We start from the raw sequence: 23,247 nt of genomic DNA on the forward strand, positions 1-23,247 counted from the left end.
TGATTTCTTTCCTTCTGCTAACTTTGGTGGTTTTTTGTTCCTCTTTCTCTGATTGCTTTAGGTGTAAGGTTAGGTTGTTTATTTGAGATGTTTCTTGTTTCTTGAGGTAGGATGATATTGCTGTAAACTTCCCTCTTAGAACTGCTTTTGCTGCATCCCATAGGTTTTGGGTCATCGTGTTTTCATTGTCTCCAGGTATTTTTGATTTCCTCTTTGATTTCTCCAGTGATCTCTTGGTTATTTAGTAGTGTATTGTGTAGCCTCCATGTGTTTGTATTTTTTACATATTTTTTCCTGTAATTGATATCTAGTCTCCTAGCGTTGTGGTCGGAAAAGATACTTGATACGATTTCAGTTCTCTTAAATTTACTGAGGCTTGATTTGTTACCCAAGATATGATCTATCCTGGATAATGTTCCATGAGCACTTGAGAAGAAAGGACATTCTGTTATTTTTGGATGGAATGTCCTATAAATATCAATTAAGTCCAGCTTGTTTAATGTGTCATTTAAAGCTTGTGTTTCCTTATTTATTTTCATTTTGGATGATCTGTCCATTGGTGAAAGTGGGGTGTTAAAGTCCCCTACTATGATTGTGTTACTGTCGATTTCCCCTTTTATGGGCTGTTAGCATTTGCCTATGTATTGAGGTGCTCCTATGTTGGGTGCATAAATACTTACAATTGTTATATCTTCTTCTTGGATCGATCCCTTGATCATTATGTAGTGTCCTTCTTTGTCTCTTGTAATAGTCTTTATTTTAAAGTCTATTTTGTCTGATATGGGAATTGCTACTCCAGCGTTCTTTTGATTTCCATTTGAATGGAATATCTTTTTCCATCCCTTCACTTTTAGTCTGTATGTGTCCCTAGGTCTGAAGTGGGTCTCTTGTAGACAGCATACATATGGGTCTTGTTTTTGTATCCATTCAGCCAGTCTGTGTCTTTAGGTTGGAGCATTTAATCCATTTACATTTAAGGTAGTTATCAATATGTATGTTCCTATTACCATATTCTTGATTGTTTTGGGTTTGTTATTGTAGGTCTTTCCTTCTCTTGTGTTTCCTGCCTAGAGAAGTTCCTTTGGCATTTGTTGTAAAGCTGGTTTGGTGGTGCTGAATTCTCTTAGCTTTTTCTTGTCTGTAAAGTTTTTAATTTCTCTGTCAAATCTGCATGAGATCCTTGCTGGGTAGAGTAATCTTGGTTGTAGGTTTTTCCCTTTCAACACTTTAAATATGTCCTGCCACTCCCTTCTGGCTTGCAGAGTTTCTGCTGAAAGATCAGCTGTTAACCTTATGGGGATTTCCTTGTATGTTATTCGTTGTTTTTCCTTTGCTGCTTTTAATATTTTTTCTTTGTATTTAATTTTTGATAGTTTGATTAATATGTGACTTGGCGTGTTTCTCCTTGGATTTATCCTGTATGGGACTCTTTGCGCTTCCTGGACTTGATTATTTCCTTTCCCATATTAGGGAAGTTTTCTACTATAATCTCTTCAAATATTTTCTCAGTCCCTTTCTTTCTCTCTTCTTCTTCTGGGACCCGTATTATTCAAATGTTTGTGTGTTTAATGTTGTCCCAGAGATCTCTGAGACTGTCCTCAATTCTTTTCATTCTTTTTTCTTTATTCTGCTCTGTGAAAGTTATTTCCACTATTTTTTCTTCCAGGTCACTTATCCATTCTTCTGCCTCAGTTATTCTGCTATTGATTCCTTCTAGAGAATTTTTAATTTCATTTATTGTGTTGTTCATCATTGTTTGTTTGCTCTTTATTCTAGGTTCTTGTTAAACGATTCTTGTATTTTCTCCGTTCTAGTTCCAAGATTTTGGATCATCTTTACTGTCATTATTCTGCATTCTTTTTCAGGTAGACTACCTATTTCCTCTTTATTTGTTTGGTCTGGTGGGTTTTTACCTTGCTCCATCTGGTGTGTGTTTCTCTGTCTTCTCATTTTGCTTAACTTACTGTGTTTGGGGTCCCCTTTTTGCAGGCTGCAGGTTCGTAGTTCCCATTGTTTTTGGTGTCTGCCCCCAGTGGGTAAGGTCGGTTCAGTGGCTTGTGTAGGCTTCCTGGTGGACGGGACTGGTGCCTGTGTTCTGGTGGATGTGGCTGGATATTGTCTTTCTGATGCTTAGGACTCCATTCTGTGGTGTGTTTTGGGGTGTCTGTGACCTTATTAAGATTTTAGGCAGCCTCTCTGCCAATGAGTGGGGTTGTGTTCCTGTCTTGCTGGTTGTTTGGCATAGGGTGTCCAGCACTGTAGCTTGCTCATCGTTGAGTGGAGCTGGGTCTTAGTGTTGAGATGGTGATCTCTGGGAGAGCTTTCACCATTTGATGCTACGTGGAGCCAGGAGATCTCTGGTGGACCAGTGTCCTGAACTCAGCTCTCCCACCTCAGAGGCACAGGCCTGACACCCGGGTGGAGCACCAAGACCCTGTCAGCCACACGGCTCAGAAGAAAAGTGAGAATAAAGAAAGAGAGAAAGAAAAAAATAAAATAAAGTTTTTAAAATAAAAAAGTTATTAAAGATAAAAAGTTAAAAAGTGGGCTTCCCTGGTGGCGCAGTGGTTGGGAGTCTGCCTGCCGGTGCAGGGGACACGGGTTCGTGCCCCGGTCTGGGAAGATCCCACATGCCGCGGAGCGGCTGAGCCTGCGCGTCCAGAGCCTGTGCTCCGCAACAGTGAGAGGCCCGCGTACCGCAAAAAAAAAAAAAAAAAAAAAAGTTAAAAAGTATTAAAAATAAAAGAAAGAAAGAAGAAAGCAACCAAACCAAAAAACAAATCCACCAATGATAACAAGCACTAAAACCTGTACTAAGAAAACAATAAACAGAGAAAAAACACACAAAAAATGGACAGACAGAACCCTAGGACAAATGGTAAAAGCAAAGCTATATAGACAAAATCACACAGAGAAGCATACACATACACCCTCACAAAAAGAGAAAGAGGAAAAAAAATGTATATATATAAAAAAAAGGAAGACAGCAACAAAATCAGTTAAAAATTCTACCAGTGATAATGAACTCTAAATACTAAACTAAGATAAACATAAAACCAGAAACAAATTAGATGCAGAAACCAAACCCCTAGTCTACAGTTGCTCCCAAAGTCCACCATCTCAATTTTGGGATGGTTCCTTGTCTATTCAGGTATTCCACACATGCAGGGTACATCAAGTTGATTGTGGAGATTTAATCTGCTCCTCCTGAGGCTGCTGGGAGAAATTTCCCTTTCTCTTGTTTGTTTGCACAGCTCCTGGGGTTCAGCTTTGGGTTCGGCCCCACCTCTGCATGTAGGTTTCCTGAGGACGTCTGTTCCCTGCCCAGACATGACAACGAGGTTGAAGTAGCAGCTCATCAGGGGGCTCTGGCTCACTCAGGCTTGTGGGAGGGAAGTGTACGGAATGTGGGCGAGCCTGTGGCGGCAGAGGCCAGCATGATGTTGCAACAGCCTGACGCGCGCCGTGTGTTCTCCCGGGGAAGTTGTCCCTGGATCCCGGGACCCTGGCAGCAGCGGGCTGCACAGGCTCCTGGGAGGGGAGGTGTGGATAGTGACCTGTGCTTGCTCACAGGCTTCTTGGTGGCTGCAGTAGCAGCCTTAGCATTTCATGCCCGTTTCTCGTGTCCACACTGATAGCCGTGGCTCGTGCCCATTTCTGGAGCTCGTTTAGGCGGTGCTCTGAATCCCCTCTCCTCGTGCACCCTGAAACAATGGTCTCTTGCCTCTTAGCCAGTTCCAGACTTTTTCCCAGACTCCCTCCCAGCTAGCTGTGGTGCACTAGCCCCCTTCAGGCTATGTTCACACAGCCAACCCCAGTCCTCTCCCTGGGGTCTGACCTCCGAAGCCTGAGCCTCAGCTCCCAGCCCCAACCCGTCCCAGCCGGTGAGCAGACAACCCTCTCAGGCTGGTGAGTGCTGGTCAGCACCGATCCTCTGTGTGGGAATCTCTCCGCTTTGCCCTCCGCACCCGTTGCTGCGCTCTCCTCTGTGGCTTTGAAGCTTCCCCGCTCCGCCACCCTCAGTCTCCACCCACGAAAGGGCTTCCTAGTGTGTGGAAACCTTTCCTCCTTCACACCTCCCTCCCAGAGGTGCAGGTCCCGTCCCTGTTCTTTTGTGTCTGTTTTTCCTTTTTTTTTTGCCCTACCCAGGTATGTGGGGAGTTTCTTGCCTTTTGGGAAGTCTGAGGTCTTCTGCCAGTGTTCAGTAGGTGTTCTGTAGGAGTTCCACATGTAGATGTATTTCTGATGTATTTGTGGGGAGGAAGGTGATCTCCACGTCTTACTCCTCTGCCATCTTGAAGGTCTGATCTATAACTTTTGTTTCTTCCGGTACCTATTAATTTTGGTAAGATATATTTTTCAAGAACATTGTCAGTTTTATTTAAGTAGCCAAATTTCTTCACTGAAGTTGTTCAAAGTATTCTCTTAGTATCCTTTTAATGTCTATAGAATCTATGGTGATAACCTTTTTTTTTTAAATTCCTGATATTGATGGGTTTTGTTCTTTCTCCTTTTTCTCTTCATCTGTCTAGCTAGAAGTTTGTCAATTTTGTTGAGCTTTACAAAGATTCAGCTTTTGCCTTTGTTACTGTCTTTTTTTCCTCCTCCATTTCACTGATCTCTGCTCTTTATTATTTACTTCCTTTAACTTACTTTGGGTTTACTTTTTTTTGTTTGGTTTTGCTTTGTTTTAAGTTTCTTATGATAGATCCTTAGATCATTTATTTTAGATATTTCTTCTTTTCTAGTGTAAGTATGTAAAGCTATACGTTTTCTTCTAAGCAGTATTTTAGCTGCATTCCACAGATTTTGATATATTCATTGTCATTTAGTTCAAAATATTTAAAATGTCCCTTTAATGTCTAATTTTGTCTTTGACCTGTAATTATTTAGAAGTGTACTGTTTAATATCCAGGTATTTGGAATTTTCCTAGGTATCTTATTGTTATTGCTGTCCATTATAATTTTGCTGTAGTCAGAGATAACACTTTGTTTGATTTTGATCCTTTTAAATTAATTGAAATTTACTTTATGGCTCAGCATATGGTATATATTGGGGGACTTATGCACTTGAAAAATAATGCAGATTCTGTGGTTGTTAGATGTAGTGTTCTATATATGTTAATTAAATCAAGGTGATTGATAGAATTTTTAAGACCTTCTGTGTCTCTACTAATTTATTTGACTTGCTGTATCACTTGCTGAGAGAGGGGTGTTAGAATCTCCTACTACAATTGTGGAACTATTTCTTTCTTTATTTCTGTTAATTTTTGCTTCATTTATTTTGAGACTCTCTTATTTATAATTGTTATGTCTTCCTGATGAGTTGTGTTTTTTTTCATTATGAAACATTCTGCTTTATCTCTGGTTACATTCTTTGTCTAGAAGTGTCTTTTATCTGACTAACATAGCATGCCAGCCTTCTTATGCTTACTGTTTACATGATATATCTTTTTCTATCCGTTTGCTTTCGACCTATTTGGGTTATTTATTTACTTATTTATTTATTTGTCTATTTAAGGTGTGTCTCTTGTAGGCAGTAGTGTATTGTTTTTTATCAACTTTGTCAGTTTCTGCCTTTTAACAGAGTGTTTAACGGAGTGTCGTCTAATACAGTAGCCACTAGCTCTATGTGGTTATTTAATCCTTAAAATGTGGCTAGTACAAATTGAGATGTGCTGTAAGTATGACATACACATCAGATTTTGAAGACTTAATATGAAAAATAGAATATAAAGTATTTCATTAATAATTTTTTATATTGCTTACATTTAAAAAAATTTTTTATTTATTTTTGCCTGTGTTAGGTCTTCGTTGCTGTGTGCGGGCTTTCTCTAGTTGCGGCGAGCGGGGGCTACTCTTTGTTGCAGTGTGTGGGCTTCTCATTGCGGTGGCTTCTCTTGTTGTAGAGCATAGGCTCTAGGCACGTGGGCTTCAGTAGTTGTGGTGTGTGGGCTCTAGAACGCAGGCTCTGTAGTTGTGGCACATGGGCTTAGTTGCTCCACAGCATGTGGGATCATCCTGGACCAGGGATCAAAGCCCTGTCCCCTGCATTGACAGGTGGATTCTTAACCGCTGTGCCACCAGGGGAGTCCTTATATTGGTTACATTTTGAAATGAAAATATTTTGGATATATTGGGTTAAACATTATAAAATATATATTAAATAAAATATATACTAGAAAATTTTAAAGTACATATGTGATTTGCATTATATTTCTGTTGGGCAGTGTGATTTAAAGAGCATTAACGTTTAATGTAATTACATATTTATATAGTAGGCTTTAGGTTGACCATTTTATTATGTTTCCTCTATATGTCCCTTTGTTTTTTGTTACTGTGTTTTCTCTCTCACCTGCTGCCTTTTGGATTATCTGAATATTTTTAGTATGACATTTTAGTATGTATTGGCTTTTTGGCCATATTTGTTTATTCTTAGCTTAGTTTTTGGTTAGTTTTGTTTTGTTTTAGTGGTTGCAGGGTTTCTCAACCTCAATACTGTTGACACTTGAGCTAGATTATTCTTTTTTGTGGGGCTTGGACATTGTAGGATGTTTCACAGCATTCCTGGCCCTCTACCCACTACATGCCAGTAGTACCTGCCCCCACAGTTGTGATAATCAAAAATGTTTCCAGACATTGCCAAATGTCCCCTGGGGACAAAATTTCTCTGGGCTGAGAACCACTGCTATAGGGGTCTCCTTAGCATTAATATTGTACCACTTCACATAAAATGTAGAAACCTTGCAAACATATACGTCCATTAACCAATTCCCTTCTGCCTTACACCCACCTTTATGTTAAATTATCGTATGTATTACATCTATGTACATTAAAAAAAACCCAAAGACAGTGTTATAATTTTTGTTTTCAATAGTTGCATGTATTTTAAAGACCTTAAGAGGAAAAAAGTCCTTTATATTTACCCAGATATTTATTATTTCTGTTGTTCTTTCCTCTTTCTTGCTGATCCAAATTCTTCTAGAGAATTTACTTTAGCATTTCTTATAAAGCAGGTCTTCTGGAATGTTAATTCCCCAGTGGAATATTCTGATACTTCATAGGATTGTATGTATTATGGAAAATAATGCAGTAAATTATTCACTTCTTGGGGTTGGTTTGTGTTCAGTCTGCTATTACTCAGTACAGTGACAATATTTAACAATATGAAAGCAGTAATAGCAGATAGTTTACTTGTTATGACTAGAGCCTTGTATCAGGTTCTATGTTAGAAACACATCAAAAAATAGAAGAATGTCTCAATGGATGGTTTTTAATCTACAACCTAGATTTAAATCATATTAAAAGTGTTAAGTCATCTAAAATTCTGTGATTAGTATGTTTCATTTTGCCAGTAGAGGAACGCTCTTGTTTTTGAAGGCAATAAAATGTGTTGGCTAAGAACACAGGCTATGGAGCCAGGCTGCCTGAGTATTCTAGATCCCCTACTTTGGCCTTAGATTGGTTACTTAATATCTATGTGTCTCTTTCCTTATCTGTAAAATGGGAACGATAGTACCTACTTCATAGGGTTGAGGATTAAATTAAATTATGTAAATATACGTAAAATAATGAGAACAAGGCCTGACACAGAGTGAGTACGTAACAGCTATTAGCCACCTCTGATAACACCACCACCACCGTTTGGAGATTCCACCTCTCATTACCAGGAATATCATCTGGAAGAATATTTTATACTGTATATGCATTTTTATTTACTTCTTAACCACCTGGAAGAATGACCAGGGAATCGATAGGAATGTTGAAGCTGCCAAGCATGTGATGTAATTTTTTTCTTTTAAGCTTACATTTATGCTCAACGGTATTTTCAGTCATTTTCCTTCATTTCATGAAAGCGCTCTTTTTTTTCTGTCCCTCTCCCCCCTGTTGTTTACTAAGAATATTTATATAGAATGTAATAGTACAGTTGAAATGGAAATGAATATTTTGTCAAAATTATGAATTTTTAAACCTAATATTATTTTACAGTATTGTATCTATTTCGATGCTTTTCTTCTGGTTCTCTGAATCTTGATTATATTTGTAGCAATTTTGGAAGCAGAGAGCTCTTAGGAGCTAATAGGAGCTTTGTTTCATGCAGGAAGTGTTCTGAAAATATAAGCTTTTATTACTCAATATTTATTACCTCACTTTTAGAAGTGCTTGTATCAATTTGAAGTTAGTTTGAGCCATCAAGAAATGTTTGCTCCAAGAAATTCTTGGCTATCTGTAAGTTTAAAAAAAACAAACATATCATTTGCTCTGATGTTATTTTTAACATTTATGAATATTGTTTTTCCTTCTATAGGTCAAGGTGGGAAACTGGTTGATAGAGGAGATAATACTTATGGAGGAAAGTGGGTCATAAATCCTAGTGGTGGATTGATTTCAAAGGGACACCCACTTGGAGCTACAGGTAATAATACACACAGATTTTATAATTTTTAAGTCATTTTTGGCATAAGTGTGAATGATTTGGTCATTGATTTGAATGAATGATTGTATTCTCTGATTTTGGTAGCCAGTGTTTTAAATGATTATTTAGCCACGGTATCTTCGATTTTCGTTAAGTATAGTATAGTTCAATAATCTTGATTAATTGATGAGAATTTGAATTAGTTGAAACTCTAAATTCAACAATAGGCATTTAAAAAAGTTTGATTATTTTAAAGTTTGTGTACAAGTTAACAAGATTTTCTAGATCTGCTAGATAAGAATCATTTGAAATAAGCACGTTATTTATATGTAGTTGCATATGTGGTTGGTGTTGCATAGAAATTTTTTTCTCTTGAGAGAACTGGACTAAAAGATATGACATAAGAATTTTACTATGGCTCTACTGCTGACTGGCCATGTGATGCTTTTGATTAATTATCAGTTAGTCAGTTAGTCACTTTGAGTTTCCTTAATTGTAAAATGAAATTGTACAAAGTGGTTTCTGAAATAACTTAGCACTAAAATTCTGAGATTTATTTTATGAAGACAGGTGAGTTTTGTATTTTTTCATAGTGTCTTACATATTAGGTAAAATTTCATAAATTATCACAAATTCCAAAATAGAGAAGTTAGAATTTATAGTATATTTATTACAGCAATTAACTTTGGCTTGTTTCTGTTTATCACTTAAATTAGGTAAGTTCATAATCTAGTAGAGAAAATGGGTATACATAGATAGAGCATAAGAGAGAGAGAGATAGACAGGCACATACAGTTGCAGTAGGATGTGCCACCTTGCTATTTGTTTTCTGTCCTGTGTGTTCTTTGGTTCTTTTCTGTCTTTCATAATATCTTTTATTAGTGGGTGTTTTTTAGTATTTTATTTTCTCTCTTCTATTGAATTATTTCTTTTTCTCTCTCTCTCTTTTTTTTTTTTAGTGTTTGCTCTAGGATTTACAACATCCATCTTTAATTTACTGTAGTCTACCTTCAAATAATGTCATACAATTTCACTTATAATGTACGGGATTTTTACAACAGATTATTTCCATGTACCCCCTCCTATCCTTTGTGCTATTATTGTCGTACACATACTTCTAAATATATTATTAACCCCACAATATACTATTATTATTGCTTTAAATAATTTAATGTCTTTAAAAGTAATCTTAAAATGAGGTGAACGAGAGTGATGTTACTGAGACTGGCAGAATAACCACATCTGAAAATACTCTGTTATAAAATTACCAAGAACACTTGCAAAAATTGTCAAGCTCAACTTTTTCAGAACGTTGGAAATTAACCAAAGGCTTACAACGATCTGGGGGAGCATTTATTAAAAACAAGTCAACAGCGTTTTCTCTGTAAGAACAGCAAGCTTTGTGGCATTTTTTACTTGCTCTGGTAACAGTTCTTTCTCCAGCTGCATGGTAGCCTTGAAAACCAACAGCCTGCAATCATGGTGAAAACTAGCATTTTACCCAGCACTGGAGGAGTCAAAATGGAGTTGGAGCTCTTTCAAAGCCCCATATTCAGAGACTTGTCATTATTTGACCTGTCTGGAAGTTCCCTGGTAAACCAGTCTCAAAAAGCTTGTCTTTATGTAACCTGACAGAGAACTTGTCCAGTGTAAACAGTATTTTCCTTAGAGTCATTTGTCAAGAGCAATCAGCAACAACTGTTTAACAACATAGCTGCCTGAGATGCCGATAACAACTGGAGCAAACAACAAATTAACCAAAGGAAAAGAAAAGCTTAAAAGAAGAAGGCTGGTGAATGAAACGTCCATAGAAACTGAGGTAGCCCAAATATTGGATTTGCTAGACAGACTTTAAATCAGCTATTTAAGTATGTTCAAAGAAGTAAAGGTATAAAAGTATACTTTCTTTTACTTCTTTATATATAGTAAAGAAGTAAAAGAAAGTATAATAATGTTTTACCAAACAGAGTATCAATTACTAGATAGAAATTATAGAAAAGAACCAAATAAATTCTGGCATTGAGGAGAAAAGTAACTGAAATGAAGAATTTACTAGAGGGGCCCAATACCAGATTTGAACAGGCAGAAGAAAAAAGTTGGTGAACTTTAAGATAGGTCGATTGCTATTATTCAGTCTGCAAAACAGGGGAAAAAAAAAGAATGAAGAAAAATGAACAGAGCCTCAGAGACTTGTGGGACATTAGCAAAGTGTAGGAACATATACATACTAATAGTCCCAGAAGGAGAGGATAGGAAAAAAAAGGGCAAAAAGAATATTTGAAGAAGTGAAGGCTGATAAACTCCTTAAACTTGAAGAAAAAACATGAATATACATATCCAAGAAACTTAACAAGTAGGAGTACCTCAAAAAGACCCACATCTAGACACATAATCAAACCATTGGAAGCAAAAGACAAAGAGAGTATTGAAAGCAACAACAGAGACGTGATTCATCATGTACAAGGATCCCCAATAAGACTTAACCTCTGCTTTATCTTCTGTAACCATTAAGGCAGTGTGATGAAAGAAGCTGCCAACCAAGAATTCTGTATTCAGTGAAACTACCTTTAAAAAATGAAGAAGTTAAGACATTCCTAGATTTAAAAAATTGAGAGAATTTATCACAGACCTCCCCTATAAGAAATAATTTTAAAGAGAGTCATTCAGACTGAAATGAAAGAGCACTAGACAGTGAAATAGAGAGCACATGAAGAAAGAAAGAGCATTGGTAAATGTAACTACCTTGGTAAATATAAAAGACAATATAAGTGTATTTTTTTGTTTGTCACGTTTTCCCCCCTCCTATCTGATCTAAAATACAACTGTAAAGGGCAGTAATCTGAGTTGCTTTATACAATGCATAGAGATATAATTTGTATGACAATAACACAAAGGAGGAAGGAGGGAAGAGAGTTATATAGGAGCAGATTTTTTGTGTATGCTATTGAAATTAAGTCAGTATTAATTTGAACAACTAGATTGCTATAAATTAAAATGTGAATTGTAATCCCTAGAGCCACCACTAAGAAAATAACTAAAAAATACATAGTAAGAGAAATGACAAAGAAGTAAAGTGGTACATTAGAAAATACCTATTTAACACAAAAGAAGGAAATAATGGGGGAATAGAGGGATTAAAAAAGACTAAAGTTCAAGAGAATGAGAAGGGAAGCCACAGACTAGGAGAGAGTATTTGCAAAAGACACATCTGCTAAAGAACTATTATCTAAAATATACAAAGAACTCTTTTTTTTTTTTTTTTTTTGCGGTACGCGGGCCTCTCACTATTGTGGCCTCTCCCGTTGCGGAGCACAGGCTCCGGACGCGCAGGCTCAGCAGCCATGGCTCACGGGCCCAGCCGCTCCGAGGCATGTGGGATCTTCCCGGACCGGGGCACGAACCCATGTCCCCTGCATCGGCACTGCGCCACCAGGGAAGCCCCCAAAGAACTCATAAAAGTAAACAGTAAGAAAATGAGCAATCTGATTTAAAAATGGGCAAAAGATCCAAACAGACACCTGTCTAAAGAAGATATACAGGGGCTTCCCTGCTGGTGCACTGGCTAAGAATCCGCCTGCCAATGCAGGGGACTATGGGTTCGAACCCTGGTCCTGGAATATCCCACATGCTGTGGAGCAACTAAGCCCGTGTGCCACAACTCCTGAGCCTGTGCTCTAGAGCCTGCAAGCCACAACTACTGAGGCCTGTGCGCCTAGAGCCTGTGCTCCACAATGAGGGAAGCCACTGCAGTGAGGAGCCCGTGCACCTCAAGGAAGAGTAGCCCCCGCTTGCCGCAACTAGAGAAATCCCGTGCGCAGCAACAAAGACCCAACGCAGCCAAAAATAAATAAATAAAATAAAATATATAAAAAAAGAAGATATACAAATGGAAAATAAGCATATGAAAAGATCCTCAACATCATATGTCATTAAGGAATTGCAAATTAAAACAGCAATGAGATACTACTACATACCTATTCAAATCTCCAAAATCCAAAACAGCAACAACACCAAATGCTGGAAGAGTCTTACAAAATGGAACATCCTCTTACCATAGGATCCAGCAGTTGTACTCCTTTGGCATTTACCCAAATGAGTTGAAAACTTATTTACACAAAAACCTACACGTGGATGTTTATAGCAGCTTTATTCATAATTGCCAAATCTCTGATGTAACCAAAATGTCCTTCGCTAGGTGAATGGATAAATAAACAGTGGTACATCCAGAGAATGGAATGTTATTCAGCCCTTCCCCAAAATTTAGTTATCAAGTGATGAAAAGGCATGGAGGAACCTTAAATGCTTATTGCCAAGTGAAAAAGCCACTCTGAAAAGGTTACATACTCTATGATTCCAACTATATGATATCCTAGAAAAGGCAAAACTATGGAGACAGTAAAAAGATTAGCAGTTGGAGAAGGGAGGGTTGACTAGGTAGAGCACAAAGGATTTTTAGGGCAGTGAAACTGTTCTTTATGATGCTTTAATAGTGACTATGTGTCATTTTCCATTTGTTCGATGTATATAACACCAAGAGCAAAGCCTAATGTAAGCTATGGACTTTGGGTGATAATTATATGTCAATGTAGGTTCTTCAGTTGTAACAAATGATCCACTCTGGGACAGGATGTTGATAGTGAGGGAAGCTATGCACGTAGTGGAGACAGGGAGAATATGGGAAATCTCTGTACTTTCTACTAAATCTTGTTATGAACCTCAAACTGCCCTAAAAAGGAAAGTGTAAAAAAAGTTAATCTCTGTTAATATACATTTATGTTAGATGATAGATAATGGAAGACAGGAAAACAAAAGCAATTTGGTTAATATATACAAATATATTTATGTCAAAGCAAGGAAGATAGTCCTGTTAAATTGTTAAAGTCCTTATTTCTGCAACTTGTAGGTGGTGATAGCTGGTATTTGTAATTTCCTTCTTTCACTACCCATTCTATACTGCTTTTGCCCTTAGTAAGTACCTCATTTGTAGTTTCTCATCTGGTGCAATAAACTAAACCTTCATTCCTGAATAGTCTGTGCTGTTAGCAGTCCTGCTTCTTTGGGTTATTGTAGTAAACTAACTTTTATTACAAGACAGGAGAGTATTAAGAGGTACCCCATAGTACTTTTGGGTTCCAAGCTAATCCTTTTTGTCCTCATTATATAGTAGCAACCCAATATTCCCATGATAATCAGGTCAGTCACCCCAGTCAATAAATCCCCTTCTTTGCATATTAGTTCTGTGTCATGAAGAACCCTAAGTGTCCAGGTAGCAGTATCTGCTTCCAGTTCAGTGTAATCACTGTTTTGTCTAAGACTTCTAAACCAGCAGAGCCCAAAGTTTCAGGAATGGCAAATAAAATGTTGTTAGTGGATCATTCAGGATACTAGTGAGAGGAACTGTCCCCTTTTCTATCCTTTGATCCTTTTTGTATCCTGGCTATGGAGAAACAGCATCATTGATTCAGAGCATGTTCCACATTTTTTTTTTTTGGCGGTACGCGGGCCTCTCACTGTCGCGGCCTCTCTTGTTGCGGAGCACAGGCTCCAGACGTGCAGGCTCAGTAGTTGTGGCTCACGGGCCCAGCCGCTCCGCGGCATGTGGGATCTTCCCGGACCGGGGCACGAACCTGTGTCCCCTGCATCGGCAGGTGGACTCTCAACCACTGCACCACCAGGGAAGCCCATGTTCCACATTTTGGAGGATATTTCCCCAGCCCTGCAAAGTGTTGCTGGCACCATTATTGAGTCTTCAAAAGGCTTTTACATTATTCTATCAGACCAACTGCTTCAGGGTGATAGAATACATGGTAAGCCCAGTGCATGCTATAAGCAGGAGTCTATTCCTGCATTTCATTTATTTAGGCTGTTAAATGAGCTTCTTAATCAGAGAAATATTATGTGGAATACCATGTTGGCAAATCCACCCAGCACAAAGATCAAGTATAAAACCCTAAGGAGTATAAAAATTAGAGGTGTAGGTGGAGAACAGACGTTTAAGAATGTTGTGAAGAAATGGTCAGTTATCCAAGGGAGGAGAATGTTTCAAAAGTTAGAGGTCAGGCCAGAAAAGTTAGATTGATGAATAGTGAAGAGTGCCCTTTGGATTTGGCTATTATCAAGTCATTGGCAACCTTGAAGCAATTTTAGTGAAGTGTTTTTCACGGAAGCACATGGGAATTTGGAAAGAATTAGAAGTGAGAAAGTAGCAACAGCAGTGCAGATAAACTGTTAGGAGTAGTGGCTGTGACTGGAAAGGGATACGTAGAGGGTGTACCTCAGTTGCAGGTATATGTTCTATATGAATGAAGTCATGGCTTTGATCTTAACCTCTTCACTCTTTTCGGCCTAGTCATTTTATCTGTAAAATAGGAATAAAATATAGTATCTACCTAATAGGGTTGTGCTGTGGGTCAAATGAGTAAATATGTGAGTCCCCAAAACAGAGTAGAAAAACAATAATTGCTAGTATTCTCTTCCCACCATTCCTACAAAAGAAAGCCAAAATGGATCCAGTTAACTGTTGCTAGTAATGAAGCACTTGTTTGTATCTCAGTATGAAAAATAATTTATAACCATTTCAGGAAAAGAAGATTGTTAATTTGTAAAGAAAATAATTTTCCTTCTAGTATGACAGCCTCAAGGCACCAATTTCACTATGTAAATATTGTGCCCAATACTACACAGACATTATTTTAATACTGTGCTCTGCCTTTGGTAAATAGACTAACCCTTTTCCTTTATCCCTCAAAAGAATGAGGTCATACTTCAGTGTTGATTTTGTTGCTAATGGTATGTCAGGGTGATAATAAATGTTTCTGTGGTATGGTCATTGAAGCCTTAAAGAGTTACGGTTTGCATTTGAGACAGTGATTTAAATTCTCCTTTCAGACAGCTTCCTCACTCTCATATAGGAAACTTCTGTTTTCATCAGGAGATGAATGTGACATTTCAGTTAGTTGTTGTTATTGACACATAACTTTTTTCTCCTCTGAAAGAACATGTTTTTATTATAATTGACTTGTTGGCCATTCCGAGATATTTTTATTCTGTCATCCACTAAAACACTCAGAAATAATGATTTGTTGTAATGATATGATTTTTCATATCCATATTCTTTCTCAAAATTGAGGTATAATTTTCATAAAATAAAATGCACAGTTCTAGCAAAAACACAGTTGTTTATAGCAGCATTATTCAGTAGCCAAAAGGTGGAAACAACCCAGATGTCTGTCATCAGCTGATGAATGGATAAACAATATGTGGTATATTCATACAATGGTATATTCTTTGGCCATAAAAGAAATGAAGTAATGATACATGCTACAACATAGACGGACCTTGAAAACATTTTGCTATGTGAAAGAAGGCAGTCACAAAAGACCTCATATTACATGATTCATTTATATGAAATGTCCAAAATAGGCAAATCTGTAGAAACAGAAAGCAGATTAGTAGTGGCCTAGGATTGGGAGAGATAGCTAAAGAGTATGGAATTTCTTTTTGAGGTAATGAATATGTTCTGAAATTGATTGTGGTGATGGTTGTGCATATCTCTGAATATACTAAAAACCATTGAATTGTAATCTTTAAATGGATGATTGGTTTAGACAATTGGGTACATCCATGTAACTACCAGCCGAAACAAGACATTAGAACATTTCCATCACCCCAGAAAGTTCCATTGTATCTATTTCCAGTAAATCCCCAACTTCCCTCAATCACCCCACTCTAACTCTCCAACCCTGCCCACCAACCAAGCTAAGACTTATTGACTTCTATCATGGTAGATTAGTTTTGCTGATCTTCGAACTTCATATAAATGGTACAGTATAGTGTGTATATGTGCTCTTTTGTGTCTGGATTCTTTAACTCAGTAGAATGTAAGATTTATCAAAAATTTTCTTGTATCAGGAGTTCATTCTTTTTTATTGTTAAATAGTATTCTATTGTTAAAATATATCAGTTTGTTTACCCATCTTTCCGTTGATGGACATTTGGGTTCTTTTCTGTTTAGGGGTATTATGAATAAGGATGCTATAAATATTTTTGTACAAGACTATTTGTGGACATACCTTTTGTGTTTTTCTTGGGTTAGTAACTCAGAGTGAAGTTGCTGAGTCATAGCGCAGCATATGTTTACCTTTATAAGAAACTGCCAAATAGTGCTCCAAAGGGTTGTCATATGCTTTTTAATATTATAGCTGGATGACAGATTTTAACATTTTTTAAATTAGTTTTTAATGGAGTGTAGTTGATTTACAGCGTTGTGTTAGTTTCTGCTGTACAGAAAAGTGAATCAGTTATACATATACGTATATCCACTCAATTTTAGATTCTTTTCCCACATAGGTCATCACAGAGAATTGAGTAGAGTTCCCGGTGCTGGACAAATTTTAATATCTAACAAGTATTTCTCTTTCTCCTTAGGTTTAGTTCTATTCCTCAGAGTCAACCCCTTTTAAAATTCCTTTTGTACTTTTCCAAAAATTGTTATGCTTATACAAATACATATGTATATATGTATTTATAGTCTTTCTGAACGTATGTTTGTATATGTGTATATTTATCACATTGTAGACTGCTTTTTTGCTTACATCTTAAAATTTTTTCTATATTATCACTTACAGCTGGTCTTTATTCTTTTTAATGCCTGCATAGTATTCTGATTACAAGAAGTTTACCTAGTGATTCACTTATGGATAGACATATAGGTTATGTCAAGTTTGTTATTACAAACAATGTTGCACCAACCATCTTGTGTCTTTGCATACTTTTTCAAGTATACCCATAGGATAAATTCCAAACAGTGGACTTCCTATGCCAAAGGATAGTACGTATTTTAAAATGGATGGATATTGCCCCATTTTCTTCAAAAACATTATACCAATGCACATTCCCAACAACAGTGTATGAGAGTGCTTTATTTTTCCTACAACCTTGTCAACATTGGATTTTTAAAAATCAGATGTAGACAATTTTGCCAATCTTGACAGGTCATCCAGTTCTTTCCCATGGGTACTAAGAAAACTAACCTAAAACACCCAGGAAGGTAGAATTTGCCCAATTTTTAAATACTTCAAAGAGAGACTCGTACTTTCTGCAGTATTTTTTGAAAACTCTTTTCAATATTTGAGTCTACACTGTTGGTAACATTTTCCTCTTACCAGTCTTTGAGGGATAGTGTTTAATGGTGGTGTAGCATTTTGGGAGGAAAATTTATAAATCTTGATGACTTTATTGGTAGTCTGCATAAAATGAGGAATTACTGAAGAGTAAATGTTTACTTGCTACACACTGAGGATTTGGATATATTTCAAGTCAGTCTGACACGTGGCCATTAGCTGGAGCCCAAGAAAGAATTCAGACTCCTAGAAAATATATCAGAATGACAGCTCAGAGTTGTTTAAATATTTTTGCCCTAGTTACTTGGATAACAAACTGCAATAGGATTCTAAGAAAATCAGAAAACAGTCAAGTAAGTGTTTCCAAAACATGTTAAGGTGGGGTGGGGAAGGTTTAAGGTTCTCTTCTACCAATGGTATTCTTTTAATTGTATGATATTGCTACTTTGGTGGGAACTCAGCATTGGAGAATTAGCTTTAAAATTAACTTTCCATAACACTGGTTTCTGATTTTAACTTGTTAAGGTCTGGGTTAAAAAAAGCTTCTAACTTCCATAATGGTACTTATAATAGAAGAGAAAGAGGTTTATGCATTTGAATTGAATGGTCTTTTGTTCATTGTCAGTTTAAAAACATGAATTCCTTTTGGATTTTCCAATTAGAAAAATCACAATAAACCTTAGGGTTTTTTTTTTTTTTTTTGGGTTTACTTTGCAATTGTCATACGACAAAAAGCAAATTAGTGTCCAAATAATAGTATCATATTTTATTCCAGTTTTTAAAATTCTTTCACATATATTGTTCAACACATTGAACGTTTGTTTAAAATGAATAAGTAAAATTTGACTTTAGCTCATTTTTAGCCATCTCTGATTTATGAAAATGCATATTAGTGTCTGGGGTCTACTGAAAGGGCATGAAAGTGCTTTTGAGATAAAACTCTTAATAAGGGATTGTTGCTTTAAAGCTGAAAGTTGGTTATTTAGTTTGGTCTTTTATATCAATTCAGCCTGGCATTTAGTGCCTTTCCAGTGAGGCTTCAACCTCGTTTTCTGTCCTGATCTTCCAGTTTTCAGTCTATGAAAGTTCAATAAATTCTTATTGTATGTCTACATTATCATTAGGTGCTGTAGGTAACTGGTATTCAAATATGGTGTCTACTGATGGACTGATTCAGAATCCCCTGTGGCTTTAAAAAATATGTATTCCTGCCCTACCATTAGAAATTCTGATTCCTAAGCCTGGTTGATCCAAACAGCTTACGTGTTTATAAAGTTCCCCCAAAGAGCTTTTCATGCCCAACCAGGTTTAGGAACTAGGGCTAGGGTACACAAGGTAACCACTGCCCTAAGGAAGCATACAAGAGGCAGATAATGCAACACAAATGATTAGAATCCAAGGCAGAATATAGGTGCCTTAGGCAAAGCACAAACCAGAACTATGAAGAAAGGAAAAAGGGAAAGGAGAATGGGAGGGGTGATGATTTACTAAATACCCACCACGTATCAGATTCTATTCATTTATATCTAGTTGGGTTTTGGGGGAGGAGATGTAGAAAGAGGAAGCATATTTAAACTAAACTGGACTGTTTGCTTTTTTCAGATGTGTTTAATTCCTTCTCACCTCTACAAACTCTGGCTTTGCTGTTTTCTCAATAATAGAAACAGCCAACAGACGTATACAGCGCTAATTTCTAGGCATTCTTCTAAGTATTCTTCATGTACAAATGCATTTAATTCTCACATCTATTTTTTTATATTTTATAAAAGAGGAACGTAGAGGCACAGAGTAACTTGCCCAAAGTCACCAAGGTAGAACGTAGCAAAACTAGGATTCAAACCCAGGCAGCGTATTTTTAGGGTCCAGGCTCTTAACCACTACACGCTACTTCAGAGCCCTTTTCCTCAGTGGAAATGCCCATCTTCAAGGTCGATCTCAAGTGTTATCTATCTTATGAAGCTTTTCCTGATTTCTTGATCCTTTCCATAGATTAATCTTTCCCTTTTCTGAACTCTTGCTATACTTTCTCAGTACTTCTCTTTTGACATTTATGCGTATAGCGCATATTATAATTATTTGTGGCCTTTTAAAATATCTCCTCTGTTTGACTAAGAGCCTGTGAGGGCAGGATCCATATTTCATTTGTCTCTGTACCCTGAACAGTGCCCAATACAAGACATTGCACATCTAAAGAAGGTTGAATAAATTATTTCTCCTTTAAATCTGAAGGGTGGTATGGGGGCAGAGGGGATAAACTTGTTTAGTGTGAGAAGACTTAGGATCATTGGGAAGAATTCATGGGAAGGTAGATTTTGGGCTGTGGCAGGAAAGAAACTTTGTTAATTGTGGTAAAATGCACATAACATAAAATTTACCGTCTTAACCATTTTAAGTGTACAGGTCAGTGGTATTAAGTACATCTACCTTGTTGTGTCACTGTAACCACCATCCATCCATAGAACTCTTTTCAGGTTGCAAAACTGAAGCTCTGTATCTATTAAACAATAACTTCCCATTCTCTTCTCCCCTCACCCCTGGCAACCACCCTCCTACCAACTGTCTACATGATTTTGACTACTCTAAGTACCTCACATAAGTAGAATCGTGCAATACTTGTTCAGGAAAGAACTTTTTAACATGGCGTTTCGAAAATGGAATAGATTGCCACCTGAGAGCATATATTGCCTGTCACAGAGGCTGTGCATGAGATATACAAGTTAACGACTTGATGGGAATGTTGTAAGGGGAATTGCCCATCTGTTAGGGCCTTAGATTTGACACACTCTTAGATCCTTCCTAATTCTAAGATGCTCTAATATCCCAAAGGGATGGAATTATGTCTCCTCCTGAGTTCAAATAGTTCTTAATATTTTTAATGGTACATATATTATTCTATTGTGTGACTTTTTTGTTTTTTTTTAACATGTTTCAGTACCTTTAAAGGTATTATAAACTTGGGTTTTAAGGAGTTGGGTGAAAATGAAATGAGAGTAAATGGAATTTTAGCCAGCGGACCTAACATACTCAAACCATGGCCTGGCTCTTCTTGTACTCTCTAAGGGGTCACTAAAAGAAGTACATTCTAGGATGATGACTGACAAAACCTAAATCCAATACTGACTCTAAAAATTCAGTAATTCAGTAAAGCCTACATCGCATTTTACCAAAATTCATCTCTCATCATATCCTAGAGGTCACTGACCTGTCCTCATTCCCATTGCCCAGAATTTTGCACATTTATCACTGTGTTGTGAGGGGAGGTAAGTTTTATCAGTAGACTCTAATGAACACTCTTCAGTGCCAGGAGAAATGGAGCCTGAGAGAGAATGTTTACTTTTGATACCTATTGCCAGGTAGAGATAGCTAGGAGCAGGCCCTGGCTTTTATTGCTCCTGACAAGAAAAAGGAAGACAGAGAAGGAATATCGTGCCTATATATCCCATATTTTATTTTCTTATTTTAACAGCTCTTTTGGGGTAAAATGGACATATAATCAGCTGCGCATATTTATTTATTATCTATCTATTTAATAGCTCTTTAGCGGAGTGCAATTGCTTCACAATACTGTGTCAGTTTCTGCTGCACAACAAAGCGAATCAGCCACACGCACACGCACGTCCCCACACCCCCTCCCTCTTGAGCCTCCCTACCGTCCTCCCTAACCCACCCCTCCAGGTCATCGCAAAGCACCGAGCCCATCTCCCTGTACTATGTGCTGCTTCCCACCAGCTATCTGTTTTACATTCGGTAGTGTATATACGTCCATGCCACTCTCACTTTGCCCCAGCTTCCCCCTCCCACCCCAAGTCCTCAAGTCCATTCACTATGTCTACCTCTTTATTCCTGCCCTGTAACTACATTCATCAGTACCATTTTTTTTTTTTTTTAGATTACATATATATGCGTTAGCATTTGGTATTTGTTTATCTCTTTCTGACTTACTTCACTCTGTATGACAGATTCTAGGTCCATCCACCTCACTGCAAATAACTCAATTTCGTGTCTTTTTATGGCTGAGTAATATTCCATTGTATATATGTGCCACATCTTCTTTATCCATTCATCTGTCGCTGGACATTTAGGCTGGTTCCATGTCCTGGCTATTGTAAATAGAGCTGCAGTGAACATTGTGGTACGTGTCTCTTTTAGAATTGTGGTTTTCTCAGGGTATATGCCCAGTAGTGGGATTGCTGGGTCATATGGTAGTTCTATTTTTAGTTTTTTTTTTTTTTTTTTTTTTTTTTTTTGTGGTATGCGGGCCTCTCACTGTTGTGGCCTCTCCTGTTGCAGACCACAGGCTCCGGACGCGCAGGCTCAGTGGCCATGGCTCACGGGCCCAGCCGCTCCAGGGCATGTGGGATCTTCCCGGACCGGGGCACGAACCCGTGTCCCCTGCATCGGCAGGCGGACTCTCAACCACTGCGCCACCAGGGAAGCCCTATTTTTAGTTTTTTAAGGAACCGCCATACTGTTTTCCATAGTGGTTGTATGGAACACTGGTGTATGGAACACCACTGTTGGTGGTATATTCCCACCAACAGTGCAAGAGGGTTCCCTTTTCACCACACCCTTTCCAGCATTTATTATTTCTAGATTTTTTGATAATGGCCATTCTGACCAGCATGAGGTGATACCTCATTGTAGTTTTGATTTGCATTTCTCTAATAATTAGTGATGCTAAGCATCTTTTCATGTGCCTCTTGGCCATCTGTATGTCTTCCTTGGTGAAATGTCTATTTAGGTCTTCTGCCCACTTTTTAACTGGATATTTGTTTTTTTGATATTGAGCTGCATGAGCTGTTCATATATTTTGGAGATTAATCCTTTGTCAGTTGCTTCATTTGCAAATATTTTCTCCCATTCTGAGGGTTGTCTTTTTGTCTTGTTTATAGTTTCCTTTGCTGTGCAAAAGCTTTTAAGTTTAATTAAGTTCCATTTGTTTATTTTTGTTTTTATTTCCTTTACTCTAGGAGGTGGGTCAAAAAAGATCTTGCTGTGGTTTATGTCAAATAGTGTTTTTCCTATGTTTTCCTCTAAGAGTTTTATAGTGTCTAGTCTTACATTTAAGTCTTTAATCCATTTTGAGTTTATTTTTGTGTATGGTGTTAGGTAGTGTTCTAATTTCATTCTTTTACATGTAGCTGTCCAGTTTTCCCAGCACCACTTATCGAAGAGGCTGTCTTTTCTCTATTGTATGTACTTGCCTCCTTTGTCCTAAATTAGGTGCCCATATGTGCGTGGGTTTATCTCTGGGCATTCCATCCTGTACCATTGATCTGTATTTCTGTTTTTGTGCTAGTACCATACTGTCTTGATTACTGTAGCTTTGTGGTATAGTTTGAAGTCAGGGAGCCTGATTCCTCCAACTCCGTTTTTCTTTCTCAAGATTACTTTAGCTATTCGGGGTCTTTTGTGTCTCCATACGAATTGTAACATTTTTTGATCTAATTCTGTGAAGAATGCCATTGGTAGTTTGATAGGGATTGCATTGAATCTGTAGATTGCTTTGGGTAAGTATAGTGATTTTCACAATATTCATTCTAATCCAAGAACATGGTATGTTTCTCCATCTGTTTATGTCATCTTTGATTTCTTTCATTAGTGTTTTATAGTTTTCTGAGTACAAGTCTTTCACCTCCTTAGGCAGGTTTATTCCTAGGTATTTTATTCTTTTTGCTATAATGGTAAATGGGAGGGTTTCCTTAATTT

The 23,247-nt window shown here is 37.4% G+C and overlaps 1 protein-coding gene across 1 annotated transcript in view; it reads left to right on the forward strand.

Moving 5' to 3' along the window:
- SCP2 (sterol carrier protein 2) overlaps window positions 1–23,247 on the forward strand; it is a 168,691-nt gene that overhangs the window by 79,898 nt on the left and 65,546 nt on the right. The window contains exon 12 of the mRNA XM_065882958.1: window positions 8,309–8,416. Within this exon, the coding sequence (XP_065739030.1) occupies window positions 8,309–8,416 (108 nt within the window). The remainder of the gene's footprint in view (window positions 1–8,308; window positions 8,417–23,247) is intronic.

This window comes from Phocoena phocoena, chromosome 1, assembly GCF_963924675.1.
Source record: "Phocoena phocoena chromosome 1, mPhoPho1.1, whole genome shotgun sequence".
In the NCBI taxonomy this organism is placed as follows: domain Eukaryota; kingdom Metazoa; phylum Chordata; class Mammalia; order Artiodactyla; family Phocoenidae; genus Phocoena; species Phocoena phocoena.